This window comes from Cynocephalus volans, chromosome 3 (genome assembly GCF_027409185.1).
Source record: "Cynocephalus volans isolate mCynVol1 chromosome 3, mCynVol1.pri, whole genome shotgun sequence".
Classification (NCBI taxonomy): Eukaryota; Metazoa; Chordata; class Mammalia; order Dermoptera; family Cynocephalidae; genus Cynocephalus; species Cynocephalus volans.
In genome coordinates this window covers 107,325,176-107,352,840 of record NC_084462.1, presented here as the reverse complement: position 1 = coordinate 107,352,840, position 27,665 = coordinate 107,325,176, and the positions used below count along the sequence as shown (strand labels likewise).

Below are 27,665 nucleotides of genomic sequence, written 5' to 3'. Positions count from 1 at the left end.
TGTACCTTTCACCATATACCAAAATCAACTCAAAATGGATTTAAGAATCAAATATACATCCTGAAACAATAAAACTCCTTAAAGAAAACATAGGGGAAACACTCCAGGAAGTAGGAATGGGTACAGAGTTCATGAATAGGACCCAAAAAGCACAGGCAACTAAAAGCAAAATAAACAAATGGGATTATATCAAACTAAAAAGCTTCTGCACAGCAAGAGAAACAATCTACACAGTAAAAAAACAACCAACAGAGTGGGAGAAAATATTTGCAAAATATACATCTGACAAAGGATTTATATCCAGAATATACAAGGAACTGAAACAACTTTACAGCAAAAAAACAAATAACCCAATTAAAAAATTGGCAAAGGAGCTAAACAGGCATTTCTCAAAGGAAGATATACGAATGACCAACAGACACATGAAAAAATGCTCAACATCACCGGGCATCCGGGAAATGCAAATTAAAACCACACTGAGATACCATCTCGCTCCACTTAGGATGGCTAACATCCAAAAGACTGAGTATCGTAAGTGCTGGAGAGGTTGCAGAGAAAAAGGAACTGTCATTCACTATTGGTGGGGCTGCAAAATGGTGCAGTCTTTATGGAAAATGATATGGAGGTTCCTCAAACAATTACAAATAGATCTACCATATGTCCCAGCTATTCCACTGCTGGGAATATACCCAGAGGAATGGAAATCATCATACCGAAGGGATACCTATACTCCAATATTTATTGCAGCACTATTTACAATAGCCAAGAGCTGAAACCAGCCCAAATGTCCATCATCTGATGAGTAGATAAGGAAACTGTGGTACATCTACACAATGGAATACTACTCTCCTATAAAAAAGAACAAAATACTACCATTCACAACAACATGGATGGACTTGGAGAAAAGTATATTAAGTGAAACAATTCAGGCACAGGAAGAGAAATACCACATGTTCTCACTTATCTGTGAGAGCTAAAAATAAATAAATAAACAAACAAACAAACACACAAACAAATAAAGCGGGGGGGTGGAGAAGACAGAATGACCACAAAAATTCCTTGAATTATTTAAGTCAAGTGAACAGATACGATGTGGTGTGGGAGGAGAGGCGGTGGAGAGGAACGGGTAAAGGGGAAGAAAATCAACTACAATGTATTTTGAGAAGTAAAATTAAAAAATAAATAAATAAAAATTAAATTAATTTATTAAAAAAACAATAAATACATGTAATCTAAAAAAAAAAAAAAACCATCCTACATCTAAGAAACTATGTACTTAAACGGTAACATTTGAGATCAGAAAAATACTGTCTTTTACCACAAATAAAAGGGAATGATTACAGGAGAAATGAAATGATCACACAAAATAATTCATAAAATAATGAAACACATATGAAATGCTCAAGTTAGAATATAATATTAAGTAGAAGTAAGTCAAAATACTAGTTTGTATGATCCTAGTTTTTAATAAGATTTTATTTTTAAAAAAAATACCAAATGTTAGCCATGATTTACCTGGATGATAGGATTAGAAATACTTTAATTTTTATTTTATATTTTACTTTTTTTCTTATACCATGCAGTTAATATTTTTCTAATCATAAAAAGTTAATAAATGCTATTATTAAAAGGTAAGCAACTTTCCATCAAGAAGAGTATTCTCTGACATTGACACCAAGATGTCCTCGATAGAGAGAAATCTGAATGGCACCCATATGTCAACACTAAAACCTGGATATATAGCTACGAAATAACTCCCAATAAGATTATATTCAAAATATTATAACATTTTTGGGGTCATTTTTAAAAGGTCCTTCATTTATGATGTTTTAGAATGTCCATATATTAAAAATACAATACAGCAAAATCCCTGACTTGAAGGTCTGTGCCAAAGAAAATAGAGTATGTCTTCAGTCCCAGTCACAGGTTTGGGCACAGGCTGCAGGTGCCTGGGAAGCAATGTGTGCTTGCTGCACAGAAGTAGACAGCTGAGTTTCCAGGTTGCGTGGCTGCAATGTGCAGGGAGAGATGTTTGGCTGTCTTGTTCAATAAAACAGTGAGTCTTTGGACTACATTTTTGTCCATATTTGAAAGAATATGTATAAGCAACTGGAGACCTTTTCCAGGTTCTTGCTTATACCAAGAAAAAAAGTTAGAGGTACTGTCTGTGTAAGTGCAGTTGATAAGAGTGCTGTCTCCTTCCTGGACACTCAGGGAAGAAGGACGCTGCTCCATCTCCTCTCCTCTACTCAGACCTGTGCAAAAGGAAAAGCCAGACACGATTGTCAGCTCATCATTCTTCAGAGTTTGCTTTTTTTATTCCTACAGTAATTTCAGGCAATCTGGAAAAGGCCAGTCTCTACTTCAGACTTGTAATATATACAAGGCAACTTCAAAAAGTTTTGGAAAAAATAAAATTAAAAGATAACACAAATCTTTCTGTCTGAAGTTGGACCAAGGGCAGATTGTCCAGCTAACTGGAAAGGTATTTCAAGGTCGAACAATGAAATAAGTTATTCCATGTGATAAATCAAAGAACTTTATTTAAAGGGTAATTTACTTACAGAGTAATGGGTCAGGTGGACAGTGACCCAAAGGCATATGCCAAGCGTCTCTCTGTGCTATCTCAAGGTGGAGTTCAGGTTGATATAGGCAATTCATAAACAAGCTTAACGTAACTAGCTCCAAATGTTGATGCCGGTTTCCAGGCCAGCTTATCACCACACTGGTACTTAATCATTCCGTTTTTACAGTCAGCAAATTATTCCTATCTATTGGTCTAACTACCTTTCCCCTAGTTACTGTATAACTTTATGGGAAAAGCATAAAGTTGAAGATATAACAAGTGGTTAGGGCCTAAGATGGAGTCAGTTATGCTCACAGTCCCACACTTCCCGTGAACTTTCTAAAATACCCTAGTATTTGCTAAAGACCATGTTCCCCCAAAGCCCTCAACTTACAGTCCTGCTGCAGCCACAAAAACAGGAACAAAGGTCCAGTAAGTGTCTTCATTGTTCTCCCCCTTGGAACATGCAATCTTCTAGCCACAAAGCTACATCAGGCTATCTCTTCCTTTCCTCCAAAGCACAGTGGTTTCTTAAACTGTCTGCACCAGGCATCTGCTTCTGTGGTTAGTCTACTCTCACAGAAGCCAACCAAAAGGAACCTTTCCTATGAGATGCTCTGCCCTCTTGTGGTCAGACCTTCAACTACTAAACCAACTGGTCAGATCCTCTGACACACAAAACTGCCATGGGTCAAATAAAGTAAGTTCCAAGTGTATGTCCAATCAAAAATTATGTGGATTAGCCAAAAAAAAAAAAAAAAAAAACCATAGTGAAAATGTAGGGTTCAGAATCCCATTTCATCTTCTCAGCAAATTACTGCATCATTTTAAATAAATTTGAGGAACTTAGAACTTTTCCGTGTTCATTCAACAACAGGCTTAGTCTATCAAAATCAAGAAGATGCCGTGATTGAGTCTCCTAAGCAATTGAGGTGTAAAATCCTTCCTCCTCATCCTACTTCTACGTTATAAATTGACCAGAGAATTAATCAGCTAAATCAACCATCTTGGTTCAGCTCTCACAGAGGAAAACTCTTTAAAACTTTTTAAAAACTTTTTCAGCACATAGATTGGAGTAAACGAGAGAGATTCACTAAATATGTCAAATGCATGCTATTACAGGCTCTGTCTGGTCTTGCTCCTGATCTTGCCATTCCTAGGAAATTGACAGTACCATGGTTCAAACCATGAATGTTCCTTTAGTAAATGTGACTAAATTATACAGTAAAAGATAAAAGAAGAAAAAAAGGCTTCTGTGAGTTAATAAAATTAGTGCAACCACAGAGTTTACCCTACAGATTGTGATGAGAAATCTGATTTGCACTCCAAAATCTTTTCCTGAGAAGAACTGATCATCTGAGATTATGGATATGTAGCTTACTTATTGCAAAGCATTGACACAAAAGAGTACAAACTCTCAGGAAACATCAGGAGAATGAGATAATGTAAACAAAGGTACATCTTCCCCAGTTGTTTTTTTTTTTATGTCAAAGTGAGTATTTGTCCTCAATCATGATCTCTAAGTAACAATCTACAGTAAAATTTCCCCTCTTGTTGCCTTAGCCACTGCCAGCTCAGATCCCAGATCCACACACTTTTTCTTGGATTTAACTGTATATGGCTCAAATCATTGTTTGGATATCTTCCTGTGATAAAGCCCTTCAGTCTTTCATTCTCTCTCCAAACCTGTTCTCATCTATTTTAACTTCTTGGCTCTTTCTGATCCATTCCCGCAGGAATAAACCAAGGTAAGCCTAAAGTCAATGCCTGTTCATGGTATTGTATGCACAGGAACCTAACCAAGAGGAATTTACTCTCAGGAAACCCAGTCTGTCTCATTGTTAGAAATAAAAGTGTCCTTCCTATGATTTGACCCAATATATCTCCTAGAAATATAGAAAATTAATCTAATCCCTCATCCACATAACATATCTTATATATTTCAAGACTGATTGTGTAGAATCATATTCCTAATAAAGAATACATATTACAAAATAAATGTAGTTCATGCACTTTAAGTGTATTTATTTTAAAATTTTATTTAAAAACCATCATCCATTAAACTCATTCTTCATAGACTATTTAATTCACAGATACTTCATCATGATATTTCTTGGTTGCAGTTTTCTGGCACTTTTCTTCACACGAAATACCTTTTGAAATGTAGCATCCAGAGCTAAAAATGCCAATCTAAATGTGATCTGCTGTAGCACACTATTCCACACATTTACTATATCCTTAGCATTATTGTTCCCTGAAAAAATTCTCACCCCAGTGATTTTCTCATCTAATCTTACCTCATAATAAAAACACTTGCATGGGATAACTATTTTCTAGTACTGACTTGAACTTCAATATGCATAAGCAACGTTCACTTTGCTCCCAGCTTACCTACCATTTCTTTTCCCATGGTCATGTTTTCTTTAAGTCTGTGTGTGATGCACATTATATTTACAAATACAGATTAATGAGTACAATTTGTCATTATTAGCATGAAATAGAAAGTACATCTTGGTGATGAGGCTGGTTATGAAGAGTCCTTGGCCTGTGCCTATTGATGCCAGTGATCTGACTTCCTTGTAGTGTGAGAGTGGCTAAGCCTAGATCTCCTCTCCTTTCCACAATTTTGAACATTGGTTGACTGAAGGGCATAGACCAATGATAGTGCATGTGGTTAGGGGCCAGATAATGTACATCTATGCTGTGAGACAGTGTCCGCCCACTGGCACACCAATGTAAGGCCATTAGAACTCGACACACCATACTCAATAATGGCTGCTCAGTTCAATTGAATCTCAGAATTTGAGAACTATGAGGAACTTTAGAATTCCCTAGTTGGGTGTTTTGATATTGGCACTATTGAAATTTGTACCAAATAACTCTTTGTTGGGGGTTGTCCTGTGTGTTATAAAATGTTTAGAACATCTCTGACCTCCATCCACTAAATGCTAGTTTCAAACTCCTGTCATAGCAATCAAAAATATCTAAAGATATTACCAAATATTTTTGAGGTGCACCCCACCTCCATTGAGAATCACCGCTCCAGCCTAACCTCATTCACAAAAAAGGAAACTAAATCCAAGGAAAGTTTAGATTCTCAAGAAAATTAAACAATTGGCTAGTAAAGAAACTAGAATTTGAAAGAAGCAATTTTGCCTGACTCCTGTTCATGATCCTGTTCGCTTCCTCACTCCAGGACCACACTGCTGAGCAAAAAGATACAAATTATTACAGATGGTGTTAAAATGCAGATTCTGGATCATCAGGTCTAGAATAGGGCCTGAGATTCTACATTAAAACAAATTCCAGGAGATGCTGATGCAGGTAATACAATGAGTAGCAAAATTTGGATGACTGCAGATGAATGGCCAGACTGCCCTCCTCCTATATTTTCTAAAAGAGGTTATGTTAGATCAGAATTAACTCTTTATTAAATATTTGATTCAATTCACCACCAAAGCCATCTGATCCTGTAATTTACTTGGTAAAAAGGTTTTAATAACTAATTCTATTTTTTAAATAAGACATAAGACTATTTTTCTATCTCATGTTCATTTTGGCAAATAATTTTTTCAAGGAATTTTCTATTTCACTTCAGTTATTTCATGTATTGCTATAAATTTGTTCGTAGCTATATAATGTATGCTATATATTATGTATATCTCATATCCATTAATAACTGCAGAATTTGTAGTATCTTTCATTCTTGATATCGGTAATTTGTATTTTCCCTTTTTTATTCCTTTACCGATCTTGCAAGGAATTTATCACCATCAGTTGGTTTTGTTGTTATTTTCTATTGTCTGTTTTCTAATTTATTAAATTCTAATTGTATTGTTTCTTTTCCTTTTTTTTTTTTTTTTTTTTTTTTCTTTCGTGGCTGGCTGGTACAGGGATTAAATGTGGGAATTTACTGTTATCAGCACCATGTTCTAACCAATGGAGCCCTATTTCCTTTCTTAATACTTTGGGTTTAATTTGCTTCTCTTTTTCTGGTTGCTTATGATGGAAACTAAGATCAGTGCTTTTAAATATTTCCTATTTTCTGATAAAAGCCTTTTGACCTATAGGTTTGCATTTATTCATTTCTTTAGCTACATCCAACACATTTTCATATGTTATGTTTTCACCATTCTTCAGTCCAATATATTTTTGAACTTTCCTTGTGATTTCTTTTTTTATCAATGGGTTACTTAGAAGTGTGTTGCTTAATTTGCAAATATTTGTAGATTTTCTACTACACATTTTGTTGTATTCATTTCTAAGTTAATTTTATTGTGGTCAGCAAAGTGTATGATTTCAATCCTTTCAAATGTATGGAGACTTGTTTTTTGTCTGAGCATATGGTCTATCATGGTGAATGTCCCATGTGCACTTGAAACAAATGTCTGTACTGCAGTTAGTGGGCACAGTGTTCTGTAAATTAGGTCGATTTGGTTGTTTCAGTCTTATATATCCTTACTGAATTCTGTCTATTTGTTTTATCATTTACTTAGAGATGAGCATTGCAGTCTTCAACTCTAATTGAAGATTTGCCTATTTCTCCTTTGTTTCTGTTAATTTATGCTTCATTTTTGTAACTCTGTTATTAGATGCATAAACATTTAGAGAATACTGTCTCTTCTTGATCAAGTGACCCTTTATTCCCTATGATATGACCCTTTCATCTCATAATATCCTAGTCTTGAAATATTATTTTATATTAATAGGGACACATAGCTTTTTTATGCTTGTTATTTGCATGGAATAAGACTTTTTTATACTTTTACCTTGTCTTTAAAGTGCATTTTTTATAAATGACATATAATTGTGTCCTTTTTCCTAGTTTGACATTATCTGTCTTTTAATTGTAATGTTTACTCTATTTACATTTAATGTCATTATTTTTATGGTTTGGTTTGACTCTACAATCTTGATCATTGTTTTCGGTGTTTTTCCTCTAGTCCCTGTTCCTTTGTTCCTTTACTTCTGCCTTATTTGGAGCTGTTGGGGAGGTTTTTATATTAGTACATTGTATTTCCTATATTGGCTATTATCACACTTTTGCTTTGGTTTTTTTAGTTGTTTATCTAAGTATTATCATATGCATCGCTAGTTTCTCAGAGTGTCCCTTGAATTTATAATATACTGCTTTATACATAAAACAAGAATCTTACAACAGTTTAATCTATTACCCCTTCAGTTCTTTTGCTGTTGCTGTCATTTTTATTTATATATATGCTATTAACCATACAGTACAGTGTTATTATTTTTGCCTTAATCAACAGTATTTTGAATATTTTTGGAGAAAAGTTGTCTTTATCCATACAGCTACTATTTCCAATGTTTTTATTCCTAAGGTCATAAACTCCATCTGATATCACTTCCCTTCAACTACAAAACATTCCAACAAAAGTTCCTTTAAAATTCATATAGTATGGTTCTGCAGATGACAAATGCTCTCAACTTTAATGTATTTGAAAGTGTTCTTATTCACCTTCATTTTGAAGAATATTTTCACTGTCTATAAAATTCTTGATTTTTTTCCTTTGAGTACATTAATTCCATTTTCCTTTAGCCTCCATTATTTCTGATGACAAGTCAGCCAAAATTATTATTGTTGTTCCCATGTGTATAATGTGTCATTTTTTTATTCAACTGCTTTTAAGATGTTCTCATATTTGGTTCAGCAATTTGACTGTGACATGCCCAGGTGTAGTTTATTTGTTTTTTGTTTGTTTGTTTGTTTCCTACTTGAGTTTATCTGATTTTCTTGGATCTGTGGATTGATATTTTTTTTTTGTCAAATTTAGATTATTTTCAAATTGATGTATTTCTCCAAAAAATTTTGTCATAGTCTCTCTCCAGAACTAAAACCACACATTTATGTCACTCAGTGCTCTAACACAGATCATATAGTCTCTATTTACTATTTTCCAATCATTTTCTCTCTGCTTCAATTTGAATAGTTTGTTCTAATCTGTCATCTTTACTGATTCTTTCTTCCACCAACTCCAAAATGTTACTAACCACATCTCATCTCATAATAGTATTTTATTTGGGATACTGTATTTTTTAAATTCTAGAATTTTCTCTGAGTTACTTTTAGAGATTTTTATCACTCCTGAAACTCCCATCTATTCATCCACTTACAGTATTTATTTCTGTAGATTCTTTAACATATTTGTTACAATTATTTTTAAACCCTTGTCCAATGAATCCAACATCTGGGCCATTTGTGAGTCTGTTTTTATTACCTTTTCCTTCAGTATTCCTGACATATTTATTCTGGATTTAATTCTTCATCTTTGACTTCTACGCTGCTTTAGGCCACTTTTCTTTTGGTCTTTCTGTCCCTTTGACTATTTTCACTAAGTGCTGATCAAATTCGTGTATTTGCTGACCTGCCTTACTTCTTCAATGTGTTCTCAAACCCTTTTGGATACCTCAATAATGAGTATGTTTTAATCAAAATAAAATCTTCACTTTGACTCATTGCCAGCCAGGTTACTTTCTTCCCACCTTTATCTCTCTCTGTTTTGAAGAGATACCCAAATGAACTGTTATTCATAGCATGTGAGGATCTGTATGAGTTGATTAAATAAAATTTCGTCTACAATAGAAGTGCTTAAGATTATGCTTAAATCCTTATGTGATTTAGAATGGTACTGTCCTGACTTCTCTGCATTTACTGCCCTTGAGCCTTTCCTGGAGTTTCAGGTTTAGAGTGTAACATCAGGTTTGGCATAGCAAGTTACGTCAATTCTTCAATTTCAGTTTACCAGAAATACCATTTAACACATCCCTCAATTTAACTTGCCATTCAAGACTTCTTATTCATTCTTTTATCCACTGAACACATTAAAATAATCTCGAGCAATTGACTATGCTGAATTTCCGGTCAACAGAGCTTCTGCATCTTTGTGAACAATTTCATTCACTGCACTTTGCTTGCTCTGTTGAAATGTAAATTTGGGTAATTTGAACAATTATTTTATGGGAATTAATACTTACTAATGATGTTTGATGGCAAAGGAATTTGAAAGGAAATTAATAGTGTTGGGGTCATCGGTTCCTTTTGCCTATACACTTGGATTTTCCTTAGGGAATCACCTCTTCCCATTTCCCAGACATGAACAAGACGGTCCAACCAAAGTCAGCCCCAAGATATTTTCTAGAATCATTGGGGGAAAAGCCTTTTCCTTCTGTTGGAATTGGTAAGTTGGCAGGTGTAATAGGCAGAATAATGTTCCCCCCAAAGACGTCTGCTTAGTTTGTTCAGACTGCTATTTAAAAAATAACAGGCTGAGTAGCTTTAAAAACAAACATTTATTTCTCACACTTCTGGAGGCTGGAAAGTCAAAGATCAAGAAGCCAAAAGGTTCAGTGTACAGTGACCTCAGAGATGGCCATCTTCTCACTGTAACCTCATATGATGAAAAGAGGAAGGGAGCTATCCAAGGACTCTTTTAAGAGGACACTAATCCCATTCATGAGGCTTCTACCATCATGACTTAGTCACCTCCCAAAGACTTCTCACCTCCTAACACCATTACCTCAGGGGTTAAGACTTCACCATATGAGTTTTGGAGGGACAAAAACATTTGGTTGATAACAATGTCCATGCCCTGTCCCCAAAACCTGTGAATATGTTATCTTATGTGGCAAAGGGATCTCAAAGATGTAATTAAGTTAAGGGTCCTGAGATGCGGATTCTGGAATGCCTGTGTAATTCCAATGTAATCACAAGGGTCCTTATAAGACAGAAGCAAGAAAAACAGGAGAATCAGAGGAGATGTGAAAATGGTGGCAGAGGTCAGAGGGATGTGATTTCTGGTTTTGAAGATGGAAGAGGGCTATGAGCCAAGGGAAGCAGCAGCAGCCTCTACAAGTTGGAGAAGGTCAGGGTTTTAGTCTCCCCTAGAGACTCCAGAAGGAACACAGCTCTGTCAACACCTTGATTTAAGTTCAGTGAGACTTCTGATCTCCAGAACTGTAAAACAATGAATTAGCATTGTTTAAGCCACTGTGTTTGTGGTAATTTTTTACAGTAGCAGTAGAAAACTAATACAGAAAAGCACAAGTCTGAGGCTCCTGGTGGTTGTCTTTGCCATCATTTTGGTCTGAGCCTGCTTCAGAATAAAGCCAATATAGAGTAAAGAAAAGCCAAGTATGTACAGAATTTTTTTTAAATAAATGTTTTACTTCTATTAGGCCCCTAATATGTTCTAATAGTTTGGAAACGAATATACTTATCATGCTTACCTGCAAAAGTTATTGACTGAGCAAATTAAGATATATCTCAAAGATGTAAAGTTATATAGCCATGGGAACTCTTGCTATGGAAAAACTTTTTGTGGGAAATATTCAGAATATATTAGTTTTTCACTGGAGGAAAAATATTGAAAAAGAGCATTTACGGCAACACCCAGCCATATGAAAAAATAAGTTTAAAAAGTTACAAAAAGGATTTTCCTATGATAATTTGGAAAGGTTAGAAATTCCTTTTAAGCTACTGTATTCTTCATTAAGTTACAAAAAATGACACCTGAAACATTTAACACCACTGCTCAAAACTGTACTTTAAATTTGAAATTTAAAATGCCATTGAAAAATAAATTGAAGAAGTTTAACATATTGGATATTCAACAGTGAAATAATTACAAACTGACATTTGGAAAAGGCTCAGTAAAAAATCAATAATGGTATCAGTGCTAATTTTACATTTAACTTCTATTAACAATGATAAGTGAAATCTGTTATTGCAATTACTATCCTAGAAAAAGTGAGAACAGACTACAAGTGTATGTATGGTACAGCACTATTTTCACACATTTCTTTCTCATAGTCTACCTCTGCATCTATTTAATTAATGAGACTGAGTGGCTGTAGCATTTTGCCACCCTTTGGGGAGTCCAAGTCCAGTGGTTAAGGAGTCACACATACGCTGTGTGATTCTAGGCAGGTTAAATTCTTTGAGAATTAATTCGTCGTATAAAATTGGGATATCAATAGAACCTATAGCACAGCATTGCTTGGACTGCTAAATGAAATAATGCATGTTATACATCTATCAGAATGTGGTTCACATATGCATACTCAGTGGGTGTTAATAATAATACCATTATTATCAATATAATATTGTCATTACTATTAATTTTCTGCACCCTATATGGTCCTATTATTATGTTTAATAAGGAAAATTCCATAATTAATTAGCTTCATTCTAAAAACTTTTTATAAAATGTTATCTGTGAATTAAGGAATGTTGTAGACACTGTTACTACTGAAAAGAATAAGAATCAGTCCCTGATAACTAAAGTTTGCATTTTAGTGGGGAGATAGTGAAAAACACATATAAGAACTGTAAGGTGTTAGGTTTGCTATGTTAGAAATATGCTTAGGGTTTCAGTTAGGGGATAAAGGAGGAGTGGTCAGTTCTACCTGGGCTAGAGGGTCAGGACAAGGATTCAGAGAAGAGGGGAAGCTTGGGAACACCTTACACACGAGCAAGTACTTAACTGGGCCTGGGCATGCCATGTGGGGAAGAGTATCAATGAAGGCACAGATGCAGAACTATTTCCTGTGCTGAGATGACAGGCATGTGCAGCGGGAAGGGATGGGAGCATGGCAACAAATGAGGTTGGATTGCTAAGCAGGGGCCAATTAATTCATCAGTAGAGGACCCTTGGTCGTTTACCCTGTCAGGCATGGTAGGTGCTAGAGATACAGTGGTGGTCTTTGCTTTGATGAGACTTACAAGCATAGGTCCCTTCTGTGGGAAATGGGGATTTACTGAAGAGGGAATGAACATGATCTGATTTTTATGGTAGGAAGATTATTCCGGTGGCTGTGTGAAGCAATGTTTGAAGGGGGAACAACTGAGAACAGAGAAACTAGATGGAAGATTATTTGTTAATTCAAATGGCAGGAGCTGTATGAAGGCTTTAGAAGCAAGGATGGAAGGGAGAAGCAACCTTTGATATGAAACTTGATAACTAGCCTGAATTTGCAGTCCAGGTGACTAATTGGGCCTAAGGGATAAAGAAGAGACCCAGAGGCGTCTGGCTTGTGTGAGTGAGATGCTTTCAGTGGGCTTGGTGTCTAGCCCACTCTCCCAGACAAGCAGAGCCCGGGTGCTGAACCTGGGCTGGTGTGGTGTTGCAGAGCTGATGTGCTTACAGTGAGTAGGGGGAATGGGTGGGCTTGGAAAAGTATTCAACCATCTGAATCTGAGTCAGCAATTTGGTCTGGGTCTCCTCTTTGCCTCTCCCAAATCTGGTCACTTCCACCACTCATTCTTAGCATACCTCCAACTAAGCTCATTGGGCTTAACTACTGCAGCTGTGTGAGTGTCTTTCCAAGCTCTCCTGTGCTCACCTGAAGTGGGCAGATGAAATTAAATGCACATGGGAGCTTAACAGAGAAAGAGATGTATGGGGGGGAGGATTGTAACATAAAAAGAAATGTTGGCATTATTTTTTATTTTGTTTTTATTTTTCCTTCAGCATAAGTTAGAATTCTAATATGGTCCAGACATCTCCCAATTCTGAGGAGATATAAGGGTGGTGACTCTGGCCATGGCAGCTGCTTGGCTCCACCTTTACCCTGGTGTTTCTAAATGGTCACCTCTTTCGCCCAGGTGCCTCATCAGAAGCAAGTACAGCATTATCAGAATTTAACATTTTCTTTTTCTTTTTTTTTTTTTTAGCATTTGCTGATGAGTACTAGCAGCACACAAAACCCTATTTGACAATTGTTTGGTCTCTCTCATCATCTACTTACATCAGACAAATGGTTCATAAAGGACCTTTAAAAAATTGAGGGTAGGGCTGGCCCCATGGAGCACTCAGGAGAGTGTGGCGCTTGGGAGCCCGGGAGTGCCGCGGGTTCGGATCCTATATAGGGATGGCCGGTGCGCTCCCTGGCTGAGCGTGGTGCAGACGACACCAAGCCAAGGATTGCGATCCCCTTACCGGTCACAAAAAAAGAAAGAAAAAAAAAATTCAGGGTAAAGCCAGGTTCAAGTCAGGAAGAATGAATGATAGATGGGAAATTGTGAGATTGTCATGATACAGTTTTTCTACTGTTTTTTAATTAGAAAGAAATAAGCATAAAAAATCAGATAGCACAGTCTGGACAGTAGAGAGTGGAGAAATTCCCCAAATGGGAAACCCAGAAACAGCAGATTTCTACTGTGCGCCTGAATCTTGAGTAACACAGAGAAGGGAAAAATAAAGATGAAAAAGAGAGAGAGATGCTGTAAGAAAGGTACGGAAATTCAATTTTGGATATGTTGGCTTTGATACAACCATGGGACATGCAGGTGGTAATTAGAGTAATTAACAGTGTGAAATGTTAAGATACAATTCTAGACGACTATTGGGTCAAGCTGTGAGAACCGCTGGACAGAGTGATGCTCAGAACGTCTGACCTTCCTACGTAACACAGCGTTGTGAGGGTGAAATGAAAGAACGATGTGAAGGTGCTGTGCAAAATTATGAAGTATTGTGTCCATTCACTGTTTTATTACTATTTTAAGAATTACAGCTATACTCACCCTCTCTGTTTTTCCTATAGTCAGAACAGTATTTTTTTTCTCCTCCAGAGAAGACAATGATTTCCTTTGTATGTTCATTCCTGTTACCACTCCCACCCCACACCCCCACCTCTGCACAGACACTGGGGTCTGAGGTTTCTGTCAGCCTCTGCCTGTTGCTCCTCTCACTGTGCGCGCTCCCTGAGAGCACAGAAGTACATCGCGGCGTCCCCCAGCTGTGAGTCTGAGATCTTGAGACTGAAGATTTTGGCTGCTTTCTGGAAGTTCACAGAGAAGCGATTCTCCGTTGCATTCTGTTGCTTATAAGCTTCTTGGCGGATAATGAGAATCAGCTGCCTGCTGGGAGGCTGTTTGTACCACGACAAATAATAATTACTATCTCTAGTGTCGTATGTACAGTCCAGGGTCACCGTCCCTGCCTCCTGTACAGACGTTTCTGGTTGAGACTGAGTGACAGTCTGGGCCACGCTGGATCCTGTGGGAAGAGGAGAGAAAGGACTGCATTGGAGTATCATGTCAGAGAGACAGACAGACAGACAGACTCACAGCTGGTTCCCATCCCCCGCTTCAAGCCCCAGGCAGCGTGTGTCAGCTTTCTGCCTCCCGCTAGCTGGGCTCTGTGAGGCGATGCAGTTCCTGTACTATATACTCTGCTCTCTTACTTCACAGCCCATTAGACGCCACTGTAAATAACGACCTGCACCTTCCTCACCAAGACAAGTGGACACCACGACTGTCCCCAGCCAGATAACAGGTGTCATGCTGGCAGCTCTCCCTTGCAGGGTGAAAAGTCTCCTGCTCTGATCTGGGCTCTCCTCTCCTTAGTGACACTTGTGCTTCAGAACAGGAAATGCTATGACACGTGGGCAGGTGACTACGTCTCACTAAGGAAAGTCTTTACAGTACATTTTCCTCTGTCTTTCAGAAAATGGGCCTGTGGCTATAATTTCAAATGAGTGTGAAAAATGTTTTTCTGAGCTCTTTTGTTCTAGAATGAAGATAAAGAGGAAATGGAGCTGGCAGGTTTATGTTTGATAAGACCTGATCTTGAAGAGGAGATTGGGGCCTACAATGGTGGGCAGAAGGGTAAGGGCTTCCTTCACAGCAATGGCAAACTCTGTGACTTCTCTTTTCTTCTTTATTTCTTAATAAAAATCACAAAGCAAATATAATAAAATATGAACACTTAATTTGGGGTGACAAGAATATACCTGCTTTATTAATGTATTCATTTTTCACAGTTTTACTATTTCTAAAAATAAAGAATAAGGGGGGAAAATGGACATACACTTGTAGCTGAAAAGAGCAGTATGTTCAGAGATAAGTGGAAGCAGAACATATAATGCTTAACTGTGCTAATATTTTCCGTGGATTTTTTTAAAAAATAAGACCCTGTTTGTGCTATACCAAGAAACTCTGAAATAACTATTGCAGAAGTTCTCATCAGCACTAAAGTGCCTCCAGCAACTTATTTTGAGAGTCACTCTCATCACCTTCGTTCCACTTTGAGAGCATATTGTGAATAAGGAACTTCTTAAAATCTCACTCTGATTCATTCAGAATTTAGCATTCCAGAAAGAGTGACAGGGAGTCTTAAGCAATTCCAGAGTTTGCGTCCCCAGGATGTAAGTCTGACTGGGGCCCTGTTACATGTTCAAAACTGAGAGGAGCACAGGTTCTCTATAGCAGAGGTGGGTGGCTGAGTGTCCCCACTCAGAGATGTGCAGGGAGTCGTGAGGGTTGGACCAGCCCTGAATGAGGCTGCTCAAATCCCCTGTGCTCCAACAGTGAGAGCAGTGGAAGAAGGAGCACCAGAATTTCTTCTAGATCATCTCTGTCTTTGTCTCATGGTTTGTATTCCTGTATCTTGGTTTTGGATCCTGAAAGTCAGCTTCAATATGAGGATTTGTGTGTAAGTGGTTTATTGAAGGTGATTCTGGGAAACATTGGTAGAAAGTGAATCCGGCAGGGAAGGAAGCCAATACAAGGTGTGTCCTCAAGCCATAGTTGCTATAATTGCCTGTTTACAGTATTCACAGGCATGAAAGTGCTAAAAGTCATCCCCTGAGATCAAGTTCCCAGCTCCCATTAGGAAGCAACAACACTATATCTTCATAATAATCAGGATCAATTGCCCTTGCCGGTGTAGTAACTCCTATCTTGGACTCCTGGTCTCCTGGCATGAGAATCCCCAGATGATCAGGTGGCATATGTAACATTAGTTTTGGTAAAAACTTTTCTGTTTTCCTAATAGAAACTTCCTCTTCCCTTTTTCCCTCGAAGTGGAACACAATCTCAAGTCCAGCAGAACCCAGAGTTGTGAGAACAGAAAGCACAAAAATCCTTATAAAAGGAGGAGCGCCTGGGCCCCTTAGCAGCGTCAGGTACAGGGTGCAGGTGCCTGGGGGCACTGTGAACTCACAGAAAACTACAGTGGAGTCGTGGGGCTGGGAATCCTTTATGTGTGGGGAAAAGTGCTGGTCTCCTTTATTAAGGCTGGCTCTGAATCTTCTGCCACATTTGATAGCATTTATAGCAGGGAAACGAGGTTTTCCTCAGGATCCTGCCTAAACCACTGGAAGAAATCTGAAGTGCTGTCTCTGTCACTACAGATCAGTGTGAAGCTGTCACCTTCCTTAATTTTCAGGGGCAGAGGACTCTGTTCCACCTTTGGTTGTCCATTTGACCCTGCTCAGGAGGAATAAAAGATTTTCATACGTAAGTAACTGGTTTTTGGGTTTTTGTTTGTTAAGAATTTTCCGTATTTGTTTTGCATTCCTTAGCATGAAAGCTAGATTGTCTGGGATCTCTCTGGATTTCAGTGTCAGGACTGCCACACTTTCCCTGGCTTGCACCCTTCCTTCCCCTCCTCTCTGCTTCCCCCACTCACAAGTGGCAGCAAACACAGGAGCATCAGTGAAGCACTGTGTTGGGGTTGGGGGGGTCTCCATTCTTTCTTCTTCCTGCAGCCTCAGAGGATTCAGTTTGGAGGCCTGGAGCTGACCATGTTCCAGGGCCTAGTTCACTGTTCTAGTTCTTCTGGTTCTTCTGGTTTGGAAGCCCAGGGATCTTCACTCTGTTTTCACAGCCGGTCAGAATCTCATTGCCACATGAAACACGTCACTGAGGGTCCTCTCTCCTGCTGCTCCCTTGTTCTAGTTTCCAGCGGTGTCTCTGTCTATGGAAGCACTGTCCCCATGTGGTCTGAACGTTTTATTAACATTTTTTTCGTTTCCCCTTAATTCAGAGTAACTCATTATGTTAAATTAAAGAAAGACAGAACAACAGAGAGGCGAAAAGCAAAAAAGGAAAGAAAAGAAGCATAGCATTAAAACGATCTCCAGTGATGACTGTCTGAATATCCTTAACATCTGCAGCTCCCTTCCTCACTCTCCTCCCCTTCAATGGAAATCTGCACGTTCTCTTCCTGTATGTAGGACGTTCGGAGGGGTACACATAGGTTGAGAGAAGATCTGATTCTTTCCCTACCAGAGCTTTATTTTATCCCTGAATCTAAACAGCTTTAAATTATTTTTAAATGTTAGCCCATTTCCAAATTCACTCTAAAAATACAAAGGAGGGACATACAATAGCCTTTCTTTTAATATGACAGTACATTAAAAGGTGGAAAAATTCATATTATCTTTTAATTCAACTTTTTCACAAACCTTTTGAAGTACACTTATATGTGCTATGTGTGACAGAGCAGCCTCGTATCTGACTGACTCTGAAAATTCTAGTGCTTTTGCAAAAACATCTAAGTGCTTCTTATATTTAGATCTGGGAACCTGTGCAGACTCCGGTAACTTCTCACATTTTGCAGTTGGGGAGACAAGAAAAACACACATATAAAGTTAAGTTCTAAGGGGCAGTGCATGCTTCACATCAGAACTTAGTATTACAGAAACAAAATAGGGAAGCAAATTATTTACAGCCGAGTCAGTATCTTAATAACTGGCACAAGAGATAACAAGAAAAATCATGTGATCATCTCTATCGATGTGGAGAAAAATTTTGACAAAATGCAACACAGATTCATATTAAAACATTCAAAAATAGGAGATAACAACTAAATCCTTTACATGAAAACATGCATATGCTATAACCCAAAATTAGCACCTATTTATGCAGAAACATTAGAAAATTTTCTATTAAAGTGGGAGAAAGAAAATGATGTCTGTTACCTCTACCGCTATTTATTACTGTGGTGGAGCTACCAGCTAATGCAGTCAGCCCAGAGAAAAACAATTTGAAGCATAAGAATTGAAAAAAGAGAGGTAAAATATCATTTGCATGCATATATGTAAAATGATTATATATCAAAAAACGTAAAAGAGAACAAAGACCACTACCAAAGACTGGTCATAATAATAAACAACACTTCTTAAAAGCATGCACATTGTTCATATGTCAAAAAAAAAAGTTAAAAGAAAATGTGGAAGAGCACATTTTCTATTTATTGCACTAAAGTAAAAAGAAAGAGAAAGGAAACAAAATTCTTAAGTGAAAATTAAGACTAGGCAGATTAATTGAAATAGCAAATCAGTAACTAGGTACAACTGCATATGAAAATTTAGTGTTTTATAAAGACAGCATCTCAAATCAGCAGGAGGTGGTATGACTTTTCAATAAGTATGTTGAATAAGTTGTACCTCTTCTAGATATGAGGTTACTGGTGACAAACGTGATTGTGATAACGTCCTGTTTTAGACCAGCAGTATTCAAACTGTGGTCCTGTTCTCTTGGAGGTATATGAATACTTTCCTAAAACTGACTTGCTATAGAACATACTTAGAGGTCCAGATGCCAAGCTGCTGCTTCTTTCTCATTTCTCTTTCCACACACATCTCTCCCTCCCTACCAGGGAAAAGTATACCTTTCAACCACCCTGAACGGTCCGTTGCTCCAGGCTGCTAAAAAATCTCTGAGGTACCAAACAAAGAGTGAAATTATTAGCTTCTGGTTTCTGAGGGAGAGTCCTTAAGAGCTAAGCAGGAAATATTGCAAGACAGGGTTGTATTTTAACTAGGCAACAACCTCAAGGTTGTTCTTTACCTTACCCATCTATTTGTCTTAGAATTAGAATTATGAAATGAGTTGGTTGTCACTGTAACCCATCACGTAACATCCTTATTGGAAATGAAAAATGAAGTCAGACTTTTTCTGACAAAATAAATCTTCTGTGGCCGGTTGGTTGATGATGTGAGGTGTGGGAAAAAGAGAAGATTTAAAGATTCCAAGATGTTTGAGGGTACTAACTAGATGAATTATTGAAGACTGAGGGAAGAACCTATGGGAAGGGATCAGGCATTATGTTTGGATACCTTAAATTTTAGGTTCCAGTTAGACACCCAGTGTAAATGTTACACAGGTTATATGAGCCTGGATTTCAAAAGAGAGGGCTGGGGTGGAGATATGAGTTTAGGAGTCATCAATGTGTAGATGGTAACTAAAGCCACCTTCCTAGATGAGATCCCTTAGAGAATGAGTGTTGACAGAATGTATGTTTGAGGAGTGAGCCCCGAGACAACAAAATATCCAGAGGTCAGCAAGAGGAGGATGAGCCAGAAAAGGAGACTGAGGAGACTTGTGAGGTGGAAGTAAACAGGGGAGTGCAGCAGCCCAGAGTTCAAGCAAAGATGGTGTTTCAAGGAGAAAATAGCCCTGATGTCAAATTCGTCCAAGAGAGTCAGTGAGATAAAGAATGGTAATGGATCATTGGAGTGTGAATGTTAAAGTCATTGGTGACCTTTATAGAGTGATTTCAATGCAGTGGTAGAGACGGAAATCTGACTGGACTGGGTTCAAGTAACAGAGGGGTTGGGAGTAGAGGTAGTGAATTTAGAAAAATTTTATAAAGAAGTTATGTTGTTAGGAGAGATAAGAAACAAAAAGACTGCAAAACATTTTACTCACTGAATCTTTAATTCCAGTTCTAGGATGTTGTACTAATGAAATGATGAGAAATTTGAAATAAAATTTATATTTAAAGATGTTTACCATAATACTGTTTAGAATGATTAAAAATTGGAAATAATCAAAATATTCAAAAACAAAAAATATATACATAAAGTTAAGTATGATACACCAATGATATGGAATAGTAGACAATCTATTCAAACTATGAACGCAAGGCATTTTTAATGATAAAAATTAGACTGTTAATAAAAGGCTTGAAATTGTTCTTACAATATGGTGTAATAATACGCATAATGTAAAACAAGTAAAATAAATAAAAATAGAAACAAAAAACAAGGTAAAAATTCCCTGAAATATGTATAGAAGAAAACCAATATTTTTGGAAATAAAAATGTTTAACTCTTCCATGTCTTGAAGACTGAATTTCTACATGCATTCCTAGTGCCCATGGGGAAGAGTTGCACTAGGTCCTCACAGACATTGTGACTTCAGCTTTCTCTGGCTGCTGCTCTTAGGGAGAGAAGGAGGAGCTGCTTCTGAAGCCCAAGGCAAGGTTTGGGGACAGGCGGCAGGTGCTTGGGGAGCACTGTGCCACCATTGCACAGAAGTAGGTTCCCATGTCTGCAGTCTGGGCTGCCATGATGTGCACGGAGCTGTCCTTTCTTGATTCTCCTAACCGAGCTGTCAGTCTCTCCTGCTTCTTCACGTCTCCACCCTTCGCTAATATCATCAAGAGGACAGGACTTCCCCCAGGCCTCTGTTTATACCACTGAAAGGTAGTGAAAGGGCCTGAGAAATTGCAGTAAGTGGTGAAGTTCTCTCCTTCTTGTATATGCAGAAGCTGAGGAATTTGCTTTATCTGTTGTCCATTCACCCCTGTTCAGAATGACAATGGGAAGCCTCAGAGAAGGTCTCATTAGATCTCTATTCCCTGAGCTACAAGGGTCTCATTCTGCTTTTCTATTTTTCTCCTCCTTTCCATGTCTCCCTCCCCCTCCCCCTCTATCTTCCTCTTTCTGTCCCTCTCTTTTTAAAAATTATTGTTCCTCAAACAGAAAGTCCATCCCCTGCCTGCAGATAATTTTCTACTACTTTGGTTGGGTTTTCTGGAGGCCGTCAGGGAAGCCTGAAACTCACGTGGCAATTGCATCCACAAGACCAGCACTGGCAGGGTGCACAGCATCTCCCTCTCCTTCCTCTCCAGAAAGAGTTGCTGACTTTGATGCTCCTGAGTGGGGTCCCCTTGTACTAGCTTCTTCCAGACCCTAAAAACTAGTCATGGTCTACCACTGTATTTTGGAAAGAAAGGGGACAGGGTTGACTGCATTTGAGAAAGCCAATCAGACTATTTTGCCACCCACTTCAGAGGAGAGTCTCTGTTTGCAGATGCTGCCCCCTGTGACTGGACTCAAAAACTGCGGATTTGATAACAGAATCTTTAAAGTTGCCTTTAAATTTAGGGTATGTATGTGTGCCAAGGTTTGAAAGGAAGAGTTCAATAATACTGACGTTGCTCAGAGAAGAATAATTTGCCTTTAAAAATGGATTAAATGATTTAAATCTAGGGCATCAGAAGAAAATAGAAAATAGAAAGCTCTATCTTGTCATTTCCATTGTCATCTCAAGAATCATGTTGTGCCTTTAGTATGTGCTTTTACATGAGCTAACAGAACAGACTAGGTCACAGACATTTGAGTAAATATGGGAAGACCTGTAATTTATCGTTAAGCAACCCATTACTTAAAAACAGAAGATAAAAAATACATATTTTTCTTTTGTCATCCAGATTACTCTTGTAAATTATTCAATTTAGAGCTTATATATACTGTTCCCTATGTTACTTTTCCACTTGCCAGGGGGAGAAAACACATTAAAATAATTAGAACAAAAATTCTTATCCATCATATCTCAATTTCTGTAAGGCTTCCTTAAAACAAAACAGTGGGATAGGATAGCTTTCTATTCTATCTAATGTATTCTTGTTGATACACACTTAGAGTATGTGGTGGAAAAGGATGAAAGATAAAAAATAGAAGGTAACTTAGGGAAAAACTGTGAACTCCCAAAACCGTGGGGTCAGAATTATCAATGTGCTTATTATCTGAAATATAACTCCCTAAGTTGTCTGAGTTGGCCTCGTGTACTTTGGGGGTGTGCACTGTATCATCATCTTCAGTTAATGTGCATTATTTTATTACAGAGGCCATGTGATAGAAAAAATTACTGTTCCCAGTTTACAAATGAGAAAACTAAAGCTCAAAGAGAATAAGTAATTTATTCAAGGTCAATTATCTCATAAGTGACATAAAAGAACTTGTTCATATGTCTATCTGGCTCTGGAGTCTCTGATTTTTATAATCTGCCATGCCACCTACATTTGTGATGTTCAGTAAATGTTTCAAATGTTAGATAAAATTTGTTCTAAAAATAATGGGAGTCTCATTTGTGCTTATTTTTTATAATGGCAAAAAAAATGGGAACCCAAATGTCCATCAGCTGGTGAGTAGATAAATAAAATATAGCATATCTATACAATAATATAAATGATATTCAACAATAAAAAGAAATTAAACACTAACACATGCTACAGTATAAATGAACCTCAAAAACACTGTGTTAAGGAAAAGAAGCCAGACACAAGGGATATTGAATGATTCCATTTATACGAAATGTTTGGAAAAGGAACATCTGTAGAGACATACTCATAAGGTAGATTGGTTGCTGCCTGAGGCCAGGGGTAGGATTAGGGATTAACTATAATTTGGCAGGAAGGATTTTTTTGGGATGTTGAAAATATTTAAAAATGGATTATGATAATGGTTTCATAACTCAGTTATTAATTTAAAAACATTGAACTGTACACTTAAAATAGATGAATTTATGGAATGTAAATTCTACCCCAATAAAGAAAGCTGTTTAAAAATAAACAAGCATTATGCTCTGTCTTGCCTTTGTCACAGGCATTATGTTAGTTTGATTGAATGTGCACATATTTGTTTGAACAGTGATTTTCTGCCTAAAATTTCTTTAAGAACTCTGAGGGATTAAAAATTACAAAAGTAACATTTTCTGTTCCCTGTGACCTCAAATTATAGTGGGAAAAATAAGATAGGTCTATGGAAAATTTAATAATACAGGCGAGCATTAATTAAAATTTTTCAGAGTGTAAATTCTTCCTCTGGGAAGTTGGTTGTATGAATTGATTCCAAGACTTTCTTTCCCGAGAACAACTGGAATACGCAAAGGAAACAGCACAGGGTAGGTGCTTAAACTAGGGAGCAGCGCCTTCTACCTACTCACACTTAAATCATATTCTGAAAAATGTAACAGGATCAGAAAGTGTTTCAATGGCTAACTTGTATCTCCCCTTCTCAAGAAAAGAGATGCAGTTGCCGTTAATAAAGGAAATCCTCAAAAGCCTCAGTAATGTCTCCTAATTTAGAACTATAAGCACTGCAATAAGGGATGGGCTGCTAGACAATCAGAAACCACTCCCAATTGCTTTTTTCTCCAGGTCAGAGCACTCAGATGACTCAGCGATAGGAGAGTGAAGACAGGACCACACCACTCAGAAAGTGGACTTGCTGTGGAGTTCGTTTCTGAAAAGAACCCTGGCCCACTGATAAATTCACGCGTGTATTGGAGATGCAGTGTCCAGAACAAGACAGCCAACAACAGGGAACATTCTTGTAACTACTAGGACAGAGTTCCACAAGCTATGGCCACACACTTTACATGAAGTAGAGGCCAAGCCCATTGACCCCTGGATATAGCTGGCCCTTGTGGGGGGAAAAACACAAATGAGAGTCTCTTTCCTGATGTGTATATGACCCTAGCGTTCTTCTTCCCCACTTTGGCCACAGAACAATTCAACTAGTCGTATCAGCTTTCACCATCATTCTTTACAACTTAATATATGAAGGGAGGATTCTAAAGGTACCTACATGAATAGTGAGGGAAAACAGTGTTGATTCAGTTTCTCTGTTTTGAGCAAATAGTAGGGCTATATATCCACTCTTACAGAAGAATGAGTGTATCTCTGTGTGTGTGTGTGTGTGTGTGTGTAAGTTTTGAAAACATAAAAATATATACATATGTGTATGCATACAAGCATGGCGTCTTTGAAAAGCTTTTGCAACATAAAGGACAAGATGCAATATCAGAGAAAATGCCTCAAAATTCCTTCTCCCTTCACCCCCTGGCAACTAAAGTAAGGAATGTATAGATGAAAGTTTTAGTAAGATTATTTACTAATCCCTTAAAGTGTAGTTAAAGAAAGCAATGAAGATAAGCTAAAGATAGCTATTTAACTATTTAGTATTTGCATAGTTAAATTTTACCTTAAGTGATTTGCAGAGTAGAAATCTTGACAATTTTAGATAAATAACACAAAGACTAGTCCAGCTTAATCTTTTATACTCTTGTGTGTATTACAGGGACCGCAGAAATAATTTTATCTTTTGTGCATTCACTCAACAACTGTATAGTGACTGTTCCTCCTGTGTGCTGGGCCCTGTTCCAGGCATGGAGATGCAGTAGTGAGGAAGATAGAAAAGGGCAGAGAGAAAAAAATAACTGGATTTTTTAAAAATAAGAATTTTAGATAGTGATAAGCACTATAAAGACAATACAATGATGTACTGGGATAGAGAGTTACTACTGTGGAGAGGAAAAGCATCTTCTGAACATGGGGTATGGAGAGAAGGCTCCACGCTGACACACTGAGACACAGGGCAAGGTACACTTAACCTCCTGCATATTCAGCTTCCTTTTCTGTAAGTAACCAGCAGCTTTCTTTTGGGCACTGGGCTGAGCATTGGCTTTTATCATCTCATTTGCTTCTCATAATAACCCTGTGTTGGTAAATAATATCAATACTCACATTGTAGGAATGAGAACACTGAAGCTTAATACTTAAAATACTTAAAATTATTAAGTACTTTTCCCAAGATTACTAAGCCGAGTGGTAGATCTGGGAATCCAACCCAAGTCTACGGCCTCAAGAACTTTGCTATGCTGTCTCCCTGAAGGAGGATGCTATCAACTGTGACTGCTTCCAATAAGAATTAAGTAAGAAAACACATGCAAATCACCTAGTGCAATACCTTCCCTATCTTAGGCTTTCAACCAGACACATTCAGTGTATAAAATATTGGGGCACTGAGAGACACGATCTGAAATTGCAGTGGAGTCTAGCCACAAGATAAAGCTCACAATATTTTTCTGAGATATATTTTGCGATTTGCATAGCAGATTTCATATATTTTCTTAAATATCCATGTTCTATCATGTTTCTTACTGTCAATGGGAAATCAGTGCATTACGATGTTTTATTGGGAGATTGGGAGCCATATTAGAACGTGGAAAGTAAATACCAAGTGGTGTTTCCTACAATGGCTTATTTTCCTCCATTTTAAAATTCTCAATATTTCTGTATTACAATAGAGGACAGAGCAGTAGACCAAAATGCACTTTGGAAAAAACCTCTCACCTTGTGCAGCAATGGCAAACTTTATTGCCAAGACATCCTCTCCAGCCCAGGTTACTCCACGTATTGTATTTGGCATTTTGAAGTCAATTGCCTTCACATCTGCAGGGCAATAGATCAAGAATCAGCCATTCCTGCTGAATCCTCTCTGTCATGATTAGGGCAAATGGGAAGTTTACTGACTTGTTCAGCAACGGTAAGTTCCTGCTGTGACTAGGTTTCGCTACAATTTAACCTATGAACATTAGAGGGCAGCAGGGAGGCCAGTTTAAATGTCACAGAATATTTTATCTGGACACCAGGTGGCAGTACTTCAGCAAGACCCTTTTTAGGGTTTTTTTTTTTTTTTCTTCCTTGCTGTTTGAATTTTTGTTTTTTTCATTTTATTTATTTATTTATTTTTGTTTAGAGCTAGATTCATATTCATTCACATACACAGGGGTTTCTATATATATATATATATATATATAGAAACATAATTGATTTACATATCTGTGGGGTACAGCATTGAATATCAATACCTGTGTACAATGTGATGCTCAAATCAAGATAATTACTGTATTTATCATCACACAATGTAATTATTTTTTGTGGCCCTTTACCAGTTTCTCATTAACCATCCTCTCCCTCCCCCTTTCCTTCCACTGGTGGCCTCAGTTCCATTCTCTCCTTTTGAAAGTTCAACAAATTATTGTGATTATAGTTTCTTTCTTTCTTTCTTTCTTTCTTTCCTTTCTTTCTTTCTTTCTTTTTCTTTCTTTCTTTACTTATTTATTTATATTTGTTTGTTTGTTTGTTACCTCCCATTTATTTATTTATTTATTTAGTTTTTAGTTTTCAAATTGTTTATTTTTTTAAATTTTTATTTTGTTTTTTAAATTTTATTTTGTCGATATACATTGTGGCTGATTATTGCTCCCCATCACCAAAACCTCCCTCCCTTCTCCCTCCCCCCTCCCCCCCAACAATATCCTTTCTGTTTGCTTGTCGTATCAACTTCAAGTAATTGTGGTTGTTATATCTTCTCCCCCCCCCCCGGTTTTGTGTGTGTGTGTGTGTGTGTGTGTATGTGTGTGTGTGAATTTATATATTAATTTTTAGCTCCCACCAATAAGTGAGAACATGTGGTAATTCTCTTTCTGTGCCTGACTTGTTTCACTTAATATAATTCTCTCGAGGTCCATCCATGTTGTTGCAAATGGCAGTATTTCATTCTTTTTTATAGCTGAGTATTATTCCATTGTGTAGATGTACCACATTTTCCGTATCCACTCATCTGATGATGGACATTTGGGCTGGTTCCAACACTTGGCTATTGTAAAGAGTGCTGCGATGAACATTGGGGAACAGGTATACCTTCCACTTGATGATTTCTGGGTATATTTCCAACAGTGGGATAGCTGGGTCGTATGGCAGATCTATCTGCAATAGTTTGAGGAACTTCCATACCATTTTCCATAGAGGCTGCACCATTTTGCAGTCCCACCAACAATGTATGAGAGTTCCTTTTTCTCCGCAGCCTCGCCAGCATTTATCGTTCAGAGTCTTTTGGATTTTAGCCATCCTAACTGGGGTTAGATGGTATCTCAGTGTGGTTTTGATTTGCATTTCCCGGATGCTGAGTGATGTTGAGGATTTTTTCATATGTCTCTTGGCCATTTGTATATCTTCCTTAGAGAAATGCCTACTTAGCTCTTTTGCCCATTATTTAATTGGGTTGCTTGTTTTCTTCTTGTAAAGTTGTTTGAGTTCCTTATATATTCTGGATATTAATCCTTTGTCAGCTGTAAATTTTGCAAATATTTTCTCCCACTCTGTTGGTTGTCTTTTAACTCTGATAATTGTTTCCTTTGCTGTGCAGAAGCTTTTTAGTTTGATATAATCCCATTTGTTTATTTTTCCTTTGGTTGCCCGTGCTTTTGGGGTTGTATTCATGAAGTCTGTGCCCAGTCCTATTTCCTGAAGTGTTTCTCCGATGTTTTTTAAAGAAGTTTTATTGTTTCAGGGTGTATATTTAAATTCTTAATCCATTTTGAGTTGATTTTAGTATACGGTGAGAGGTATGGATCTAGTTTCATTTTCCTGCATATGGATATCCAGTTATCGCAGCACCATTTGCTGAAGAGGCAGTCCCTTCCCCAGTGAATAGGCTT

The 27,665-nt window shown here is 37.5% G+C and overlaps 1 gene segment (V, D, J or C); it reads right to left on the bottom strand.

Annotated features, from left to right (window-relative positions):
- Positions 1–14,269: 14,269 nt before the first annotated feature.
- LOC134372677 (T cell receptor alpha variable 38-1-like) lies at positions 14,270–14,902 on the bottom strand. The segment is given in 2 exon segments: positions 14,270–14,580; positions 14,818–14,902. Coding segments are annotated over 2 exon segments (360 nt in total).
- Between the last annotated feature and the right edge of the window lie 12,763 nt (positions 14,903–27,665).